Source organism: Crocodylus siamensis, chromosome 3 (genome assembly GCF_052110815.1).
Source record: "Crocodylus siamensis isolate JL-2025a chromosome 3, ASM5211081v1, whole genome shotgun sequence".
In the NCBI taxonomy this organism is placed as follows: domain Eukaryota; kingdom Metazoa; phylum Chordata; order Crocodylia; family Crocodylidae; genus Crocodylus; species Crocodylus siamensis.
Window position 1 is genome coordinate 260,355,879 of NC_143397.1, and position 9,455 is coordinate 260,365,333.

At 69.3% G+C, this 9,455-nt stretch overlaps 1 protein-coding gene across 5 annotated transcripts; it reads right to left on the reverse strand.

Annotated features, from left to right (window-relative positions):
* Positions 1-430: 430 nt before the first annotated feature.
* On the reverse strand, positions 431-8,827 carry LOC149869777 (sphingomyelin phosphodiesterase 5-like). 5 transcript variants are annotated; one of them, XM_090040909.1, is made up of 8 exons: positions 8,632-8,827; positions 3,798-4,750; positions 3,284-3,356; positions 2,332-2,472; positions 2,163-2,252; positions 1,809-1,872; positions 1,438-1,594; positions 431-990 (listed from the first exon to the last, which is right to left on the reverse strand). In XM_090040909.1, the coding sequence occupies exons 1-8, from the start codon at positions 8,681-8,683 to the stop codon at positions 895-897; spliced, it is 1,626 nt and encodes a 541-aa protein (XP_089897035.1). In that variant the 5' UTR covers positions 8,684-8,827; the 3' UTR covers positions 431-894. The 5 variants fall into 5 exon arrangements, with proteins under 5 accessions (XP_089897035.1, XP_089897037.1, XP_089897036.1 ...); XM_090040911.1 differs by lacking the exon at positions 8,632-8,827 and adding an exon at positions 5,600-5,685; XM_090040910.1 differs by lacking the exon at positions 8,632-8,827 and adding an exon at positions 5,567-5,661.
* Positions 8,828-9,455: the final 628 nt, after the last annotated feature.

Genomic DNA, 9,455 nt, shown 5'->3' on the forward strand with positions numbered 1-9,455 from the left:
AGAGGTGGAGGGGCATGCCTTTGCGCACATGAGCACACACACGCACAAGCAGATACGTGCACACACATGCATGTGTACACATGTAGGCGCACATACGCACAGTGCTTCAGAGCTCAGCCTCCACAGTGAACGGAGGGCACATGATGGATGCCCCGTGGGGTTTGGCCACTGGAGGTTTCTCCAAGGCCATGGGTGCATGGGCTCAGGCCCCGCGCTGCCCCCCAGCTGTGGACCTGGTCACATTCCTGCCATTTAGGGTCTGGCTTGAGGCCCCTTGGGGCGGCTAGCCCCTTGCCCAGGAGCAGGAGGACAATCAGCTCCATTGCTCTGGTCCCCTCCCCTCCCACACGCGCAGCCACCGCAGGCATGAGCCCAACAGCACAGAGGCGCCCCCCCACCCCCCCGCAGGCCCCGGCCACGCGACACCAGCTCACGACACCAGGCCTTTATTCTGCACCGTGCAGAAGCAGGATCGGTGCCTGGGGCTTCGCCCTGGCGCTGGCCCAGCCAGCACAGCCTAGATGGGCTCGGGGCTGCCTGCTCCTGTCCCCAGCGCTGTGCCTGCTTCACCTCCACAATGCCCTGGGCTGGGCTCAGGTGGGCATCACGGCCCCAGGACTCAGGCTGCTGCACAGGACCACGCCGCTCCCCTGGCACGCATGTGTGTCAGGAAGCACGCCGAGGCAGGACACGGCTGGGCTGTGCCAGGCGGGGGAGCTGGGAGCGGCTCTGCCCTCTCCATCTGCTCTCGGGGCTCGGCTCCCCCGGGCTGCGCTTTGCCCGGCATGGCCACGGAGGCCACAGCAGCAGCTGCCGTCCCCGTGGAGGCCTGGCCAGCGTGGAGCAGCTCCCCCTCCATGCGCCGGACTCCGGGGTTCGCGCCGCTCACTGTGGTCACTGCTGCACTGGGGACACAGAGAGCCGCAGCCCCACGGCTACGTGGTCGGAGCAGCCGGCCAGCTGGGTGATGAAGGAGACCGTCTCCACCTCCTGCAGGGCAGGACCGAGCAGGGGGTGTCAGAGCTGGGGGTGGCTGGCTGCACCCCCACCTCCCCCAGGGACGGACCCCATATCCCAGCATGCGGTGCAGGCGGGCTCCGCACGCTGGGAGGCAGGGGCACGTGGCCCAGGTGTTGGGCACAGGGTCACCTGGCTGCCACGGGGGCAGGGGAGACTGAGGCAGGGGCACGCCCTGGGGCCGCACGGCTCACTGGGGCCGCAGGGAACCCGCGAGTCCGGGCCCTCGGCTATGGGCAGCAGTCCAGGGTGCCCGGCTGCACCCAGCTCCCCCAGGGGTGGCTTGAGCAGCACCCCTTCCCCCCCACCACGCAGGGTCCACAGCTGCCTCCGCGCCCCACCCGGGACACCGCAGCGTCTTGGAGCCCCCCAGGGCTGGGGGCGTCCTGCTCCCGCCGGGACGCGGGTTGGGCGGCTCACCGAGTGCAGGCCAAGCGGGCCGGGGTGCGCACGGTGCAGGATGTAATCCACGCGCCGCCCACTCCAGTCTGTCATCTCGGCGGCGGGGTCAGGGCGCCCGTTGGGCAGGATGGGCGGCTCCAGGTACTCGCGCTGCCCCTCCCACTGCTCCAGCGTGCTGGGGGCGATGCCGGGACGTGAAGGGGGTCCTGTCCCTCTGCCCCCCGCCCAGCACCTACCGGTTCTCAGGGGAGGGCATGTTCCCAGGGTAGGGCCCCCGGGGCCTGATCTCTGCCCCCTGCAAGCTCCAAGTGCCCTTGTCCCCCACCTCCAACTTCTCACCCAATCTGCCCGGCCCCCCAGACCCCACCCCAGCCCCGGGCACTCTGCACCTCTCCAGATTTTCGGGGGTGGACACGGCCTCGTCGTGGATCTTGAGGTACCTCAGGAGGGTGCCTGCACGGGAAGAGCGGGTGAGAGCTGCCCCCGCCGCTCCCCGCAGCGTGCAGTGCCCTGCATGGCCCCGCAAGAGCTGGGGGGGCGCCCACCTGTGTCAGCAGGGCAGTGCATGGGTGTGCACGTGTGTGTCTGTGTGTAGGGGGCAGGGCTGGGACAGCAGGGGCTGTGGGTCGGGAGTGAGAGGCAGGGGCAGGGCTGGGGGAGCCCAGGGCTGGAGGTCAGGAGTGGGGGCTGGGGTCAATGCTGAGTGGGCCCCGGCCCCCTGGCCCTGCATGGGGGGCTCTTACCGATGGCCCAGGCCTTTTCCTTCCGGGGCGCCAGGCGGCACGGGTCCTGGTACTGGTGGAAGAGCGGATGGTTCTGCTCCACCTCATCCCCTGCAGAGACACCGCGGGTCAGCTGCCCCCCAGCCCCTCCACCCCAGCCGGTGCCCTCCCCCACCCTCCCTCCCCATACCTCTGGAGCAGTTGTCGAAGTTGAGGTCCCCGCAGAGGATGTCGAAGGCGATGAGGTCGCCGTGCTGTGCCTGCGCGTCCTGGAACTGCTGGATCCAGTGCAGCCCCAGCGTCAGCTGCTCGCTCCGGATCTGCGCGCCGTCTGCGGGCACCCGTGCGTCACTGCCCACGGCCAGGGCAGCTCCCCCACCCGCCTGGGGGCTTTGCCCCTGGCTGTGGGGTGCTGCCTGAGACGGGGGTGGGATGTGGCCTCTGGTCCCCCACACCAAGGAACCGGGGACAAGCTCAGCCCTGTCCTGGTGGGGTGTGGGGGCAGCAGGAGGCTGCAGCTGGTCCACGAGCAGAGCAAGGGACATGAGGACTGTTCACCACAGCCCCTGGCCCCAGAGCCCCTGGCACACACACCCCTGTGTGCACACCCATGTGCGCACTCACACACACACACATGCGCAGACACATGCCCGTATGCACATGCACACCACGTGCATGCACATGCATCCTCATGTGCACACATCTCCATGTGCATATACACACATTCATCCTTATGCACAAACACACTATACACACACTATACATGCACACATCCTCCTGTGAGCATACATGTCCACGTGCACACATACCTACACGCACACATGCACAGACACATGTGCATGTGCACCATGCACGTGCATTCCCATGTGCAGAAACACACATACATACATGCATCCACAGGCACAAGCATGCCACGTTCACACACACACACACTGTATGTGCAAACACACTCCTCCCCTTCTGTGCATACATGTCCATCTGCATGCACACACACACACGCGCGCATGTATGCATCCATATGCACAAGCACACAGTACAGACATCCCCATGTAAGCACATGTACACACTTGTGTACACATGCTTATTTGCACAAACACACACACGTGCAACGCCGGGGTGTGTACACACACCCATGCACTCACCAGCTGGAGCAAACAGGTGTGTGCAGTTGATGTAGCCCACGATGCGCTCCCCCTGCGCCATCCCGAGCAGCACCTGGTGCACACGGGGCAAACACTGTCACAGCTGGGGGGGGCTCGTGGTGGGGCAGCAGCCGCCAAGCTCCGGGGTCATGGAAATCACAGGGTGCAGACCCTTCCCCATCGCCCAGGGAAACACCCGGGCAAGAGGGCAAGACTGACTGCAGCAGCACAGGGTGCCCCAGGGCAAGGGCGGCTGGGCAGACACGACCACCCCACCCCAGCTGCTTGGCAACCCCCAGCACCTCCCTCTCTGCTGGACCCCGCTCCCTGCACCAGAGCCTGCTTCTGCATGTGTGGGTACGGGTATGTATGTGTGTACGTACATGGGGGGGCACACGTGTGTGGCCACTTGAGTGCACGCATTTATGCAGCACGGCCTGCATGCAACGTGAGGGGAGGGCACACCGCACGCTGGGCACCTGCCAGCCCCGCACGGCCCCGCAGGGCCCCTCACCTGGACGGAGAGCATCCCCTTGGCGGCGAAGGCGTCCTCGAAGATGGCGTTGGGGTAGCAGTGGTACTGCACGCCCAGCACCGGGTAGCGGCTGGCCAGGAAGAGCCCGCTGTTGAGCACCTTGAAGCTGCAGCCGCGGCGGAAGCCGTAGACGCCGACGTCGTACAGGATGTGCTCGAAGTGCGCGCCCAGCTGCTGGCGCAGCACGGCAGCTGCCCGTCTGTCGAACACCTCCTGCAGGCACAGGAAGTCCAGCTCCGCGGGCAAGGACGCCGTGATCCTCCCCTCGGGCTCATCCCTGTGGCCGCCGGCCCCCGGCACCTGGGGGCTGTGATGCATGGCCCCGTAGGAGCTGGCGGGCGGCGTGAGCCGCTTGGCCAGGATGGCTGCCCGCTGCCGCATCTGCCCCAGGTTGCTGAACTTGGCCAGGCCGTTGGGCAGCAGGCAGACGTTGGCGGAGACGAAGGTGAAGGCCCGGTTGCGGCCCGGCAGCTCCCAGCCTTGCTGTGGCTCGGCGGGCACGGTGTGCTGGTAGGCGAAGGGCCGGCGAGCGGCCTGCAGAGGCAGCCACAGCACCAGGCCCAGCAGGGCCACGGGCAGCGAGAGGAGGAGGAGCAGCACCAGCACCGAGCCCCTGGCCGCGGCCCGCAGGGCGTAGGGGGGGCAGTGCTGGTGCCGGTGCTGCTCCCGCTCCACCGTGGTCTCCTTGAGGTCCAGGAGGCCGTTGGCTGCCCAGAAGCTGGGGTACAGCAGGCACTGGGCCAGGCCGTACAGGCCCCCCAGGACCCGGTTGGGGAACGGGGACTCACGCAGCACCATGGCCGGCTGGCGCAGGGGCGGCCAGCTGGAGGGGGCAGGTGCCGACTTGTGGGGGGCGCTGGCTGCCGGGGGGCTGAGCCCCGCTGCGTCTGCAGAGGCCGGTCCCAGGGGCGGCGCGCCCGTCTCGACGTCTCCTGCAGAGAGAGGCGGGTGAGCGCGGCGGGGCAGCACCCGGCATCTGGGGCACGGGGACGCTGCGTCTCCCTTAAGGGGCTGCGCTGCCCCTCGGAGATGCCCCTCGGGGTGGTCCGGGGCGTCTGGGGTGTGGAAATATCCAGCCCGCCGACCGCCTGGGGCGCGACCCTCTCATCCGCACAGGAGCGGATCCAAGATGAACACGAGTCGTCAGTGTGACGAAATCGCCAGCAAAGCTACCCGCACTTTATCGTGCAGCTGCAGATGCACGATGAAGAGATGCAAGGAGCGATACTTCCCCTCCGCGGCGCTGCTCAGGCCGCGCGCGGTCCGGTTCTGGGCGCCGCACCTCGAGAGGGCTGCGGAAGACGCGGGAGGGTCCAGAGGACCCCTCGTGTGGTCAGGGGCTTACAGGACAAGCCGGACGAGGCGAGACTGAGGGCCCTGGACCCTCGAGCCTCCGCAAGAGACGGCTGGGAGGGGGCCTGCCGACGCAGCCAGGGATCGGAGACGCTGCGGTGGGTACCACGGAGCAATGGTCACAGCGAGGGACAGCAGACCCAGGCGGGCATCAGGAAACACAGGGAGGGAGGGGCTCCGCGGGGGCGTCCCCCCCCCCCCCGGGGCCTTTCAGGGGCGGTTGGGCAGGTCTGACCCGGCTCGGGCGGCCCTGCGCTCAGGTCCCGCGACCCGCATCTACCGAGCGCTGAAGCAGCCGGAGCGGGATGGGGGGCTGCCCCGGCCCTCGGCTCGGCTCTGCCGCCCGCCCCCGGCTCTGCCCCCGCGTCCGCCCGTCGGGCCCCGCCACGCCTCACCCGCGCGGGAGCCGGGCCGGCCCCACGCCTCACCCCGCGCGGGAGCCGGGCCGGGCCGGGCCGGGGCGGGGCGGGGCGGGGCGGCCGCCCCCGGACAGCGAGCAGCCCCCCCCCTCGCCCCGCCCCGCCCCGCCCCCCCCGGCGGCGGGGCCACGCGTGTCGCGGCGGGGCGCTCGGGTCTGGCGGGACGACCCCCGACGAGGGGCCCCGCGCCCGGCTCCAGTGCCAGGCCCGGGTGCGGCAGTGCCAGGCCCAGCGCTGCAGCCAGGGCCCCGGCGTGCGGGGCGGGAGACCGCCGCCACCGCGGCCCGCCGCAGGCGCAGCCTCACGGCGGGAACCGGTGCCTCGCCCGCTCTCCCCGCTCGACGCCGGGAGCCCCGCTCTCCACCCACTTACGGAGGGGCTTGTGGTGTCCCCAGCGCGGCGGAGCCGGACGGGCCTGGACGTCCGACCCAGCCTGCTGCGTGCGCGGCACAGAGACGCTCCAGCCCGCGGCCACTAGCTCACGGCCGCGATCCCCACGTGTGGCTCTGCCTCCAGCCACGACCTCCGACGCGCCCGCTCCTCGGCCGCTCGGCCTCCCCAGCAGCCCCTGGGACGGGCCAGACCGGCCGCTGGGAGCTCTGGGGACACGCTGCCACACCGGCTCCGGCTGGTCCCGCCACTGCTGGTGTCTGGGCGGGTCTCGGGGCAGCCCCTGCTCGCCGGGGACCGTGACCTGCTTTGGCTCGGGGCGGGGAGCAGCTGGGGCAGACGTCTCCCGGTGCAGGGGAGCCTCAGGGGAAGGCGGTTCTCTTCGAGCATCCGCGCTCTGCCGGCCGCCGTGGGAGGCAGGATGCCGAGCTGGCTGGACCGGTGCTTGGCTCAGGGTAAGACACTGGCACTTCCTGCAATCCCGGGAAGTCACATTTTCCACGCGCTTCTTGCTCACGGGCTCGACTCAGCCCCTGCTCCGTCAGGGTCCCGCGGTGGTCGTGCTGCCGCGTGGCGAGGCAGGGCCTGGGCACACAGCGGCAGGCACGAGGGTGAGAGCTGCAGCTGGCGTGGAGACGGGGAGGTGCACGGGGGCGCAAAGCTGCAGCCCCAGGCCTCACAGCCTCATGGAGCCACGGAGCCGGGGTGCTAGAGGGGACCTGCGGGGTCACAGCCACTCCAAGCCTGGCATGAGGCAGGATCAGGCCTGTACAAACTAGCCTAGACAAGTCCAAGCTCTTAGTAAAACTACCGGCATCGCCCCTGCCCCTGCCCCCGGGATACAGGGGGGCCGCGGGCACCAACGCCCTGCTGCTGCAAGGGTTAATAGAGCGCCCAGGCCGAGGCCATGCCCCCGCTGCAGAGGAAGGCAACCCCCCCAGGGCACACCAGTCTGAGCAGCGGGGAATCCCCTCCTGCCCCAGTGCAGTGTGAGCAGCCTGGCCTAGTGGTTAGGCCACGGGGAGGCAGGGGCTGAGCCCAGGTCAAAGTGCAGGAGCCAGACGCCAAGTTGCCAGAGCCCAGGGGAGATCCCGGGGCAGAGCCCGAGGCCCAGGACAAGTCCACGGCAGGGCTGGACCCAACAGCCAGAGTCCGGAGCAGGGTCGGGGCCCGGCGTCCAGAGAGCGAGGATCCCGGAGGCTTCCCGGAGCCAGTCTCCAAAGACGTCCCGGCTGCCGGGCCTGCCCGGGGGGCCGCTCTCCCCAGCAGTGGGTCAGGGGCCATTAGCAGAGCCGCAGGCGGCGTGGGCCGCTGGCCCTGGCCGGGTTCCTGGCAGGGCCCTGACAACAGTCACTTCTGGCGCCCGCTCTGCAGCTGGCCCCAGCTGGGGTCGTGCCACGAGCTGCCCCAGAGGCCTGTCCAGCTCGCCACGGGAATGGCCTGGAAGACGAGACCCGGGGTTCCCGTCACGGGGCCCCGTGAGCGCCGGGGGCTGTTCCTGGCTCTGCCACTGACCAGCCGGGCGGCCCTGGGTGAGTCACTTCCGAGCCTGAGTTCAAGAGCACTGTGCCAGGAATGGGGCCAAGCCGGTGCTGGAGGCTGTCTGCCAGGGCGTGGGCTGAGCTGCCCTTTCCACCCCGAAGGCAGCAGCCACCGCTGGTCCATTGATCTCCTGGCTGCGGCGTGGCTCAGTGGCCCGTGCACCAGGAGCCCTTGAGCAGGGATCCCTCCTCGGTCTGGGATGCACAGGGCCAGTGCCGGGGGGTCCCGGGTGCTGCGCTAACCCAGCTCACAACCAGCCATCACAGCTGGAGGTGCCCTGCCCGAGCCCCGGGCAGGTGTCGGCTGGGAGGACTCTGAGGTCCTGCCGAAGCCCCCGGGACCTGGAGCTCGTGGCACTGAGTTCGGCCCCTAGCCCCAGCCCCCATCCCAGGCAGCGCTCAGCGCAGGAGGACCTGAGCCCGTGGGGCATGGGCACGGCCCGGCCTGGCCCTCGGTGCCGCTCGCGGGGCTGGGGGACGGCAGCCTCCGGCCCCTTTTCTTCTGCTTGCTGCACCTGCCCCAGGGGCACGGGCCTGGGCAAGTCTCGCCCAGCTGCCTGCACGCAGAGGGCAGTCTCAGCCCCCATCCATGCCCCGATCCCCTGCAAGGCTCCCCAGGCGATGCCCGCAGGAGGGGAGACGGCTGTTTCATAGATTCATCAATGCTCGGGTCGGAAAGGACCTCGGCAGATAATCGAGTCCAACCCCTGCCCGGGGCAGATGACCCCGCCAGGTGCATGTCCAGCCTCCTCTTAAAGCCCCCCAGGGAGGGGAGAGACCACCCCCTTGGAGCCCGCTTCAGATTGTGGCCACCCTCACTGCGAAGAAGTTTTGTCCAGCCTAAATCTGCTCTCCGTCAGTTTGTGGCCTTTGTTCCTTGTTACTGCGCTTGGCCTGTTACCAGCAGCTCTCAGGACCTACCAGATACCAGTGGCCTCAGGACCCCGGTGCCAGGGCAGACGGGCACCTCCTGCAGCCAGGGGAAGCGGTCCCGGGATCCTGCGGCTGGAAACCCCTTTCCCATCCAACTGCGACGCCGCCCGTCTGCCCGCGGCTGCTCCCGCCTGTGCCCTGCTCCGGCCCTGCCGCCTGCCCGAGCGCAGCCCTTACCCACGTGCCCGGCGGACAGCAGCGTCATGTGTGCGGCTGCACTGTCGCCCATCCAGGTGGGCTAGATGCAGGGAGCCGGCCCGGTGCAGCCCGGAGCAGCGTGTGGCCGCAGCGCTGGTTGTCACTGGGCTCTGGTGCGACCTGCCCCGTGCCGCCCCATGTTTGAGCAATGCATTCTTGCTGTAGGCGTGTTTGGAGCGCGTGCCAAGGCCTCCGTGCTGTGGCCCGACGAACAGGTCTGGCTTCCTGGCTCCCACACGTGGCAGTGCCGGCGCTGTCCCTCCCACGGCACCCCAGAGCCACGGGGCCCGGACTCACCGGAGAGGAGCTGCAGCTCCCAAAGTTAATGACGAACCAACGAGCAGGACAAAGGTGAGGGAGGGCCGGGTTTCCTGGCTGCCTGGTTACTCAGTGACTCGGGCCCTGGCTGCAGCTGGCTCCCCTGTTTGCTGGCTGCTGGCCCGGGCCACGCTGCCCAAGTGCTGCGGTGGGAAGCGCGAGGTTTCAGGACACGGTGTGACACTGCCCACCTCCGCGTGGGGACACACACAGGAGCCCGGGGCCGGTTTCTTGTGACTCGAAAGGGCTGGGCACAGAAGTTGTCTCATCGCAACGGGGGCGTCCTGCGCAGCACCCCGGGGCCGCTCACAGCGCCGGGGGAGCGAAGCCGTCCTCTGCAGCCCCTGCAGGGAGGCCGAGCCCTGGGTGAGGCAGGGACCCGCCAGCCCCGAGGGACTTGCAGCAAGCAAAGGATTGAATGCGGGACCCAGGTGTCCTGGCTGCGACCCCCAGCCCCCCCAGTAGCTGCAGCCACCCCCTGGCTG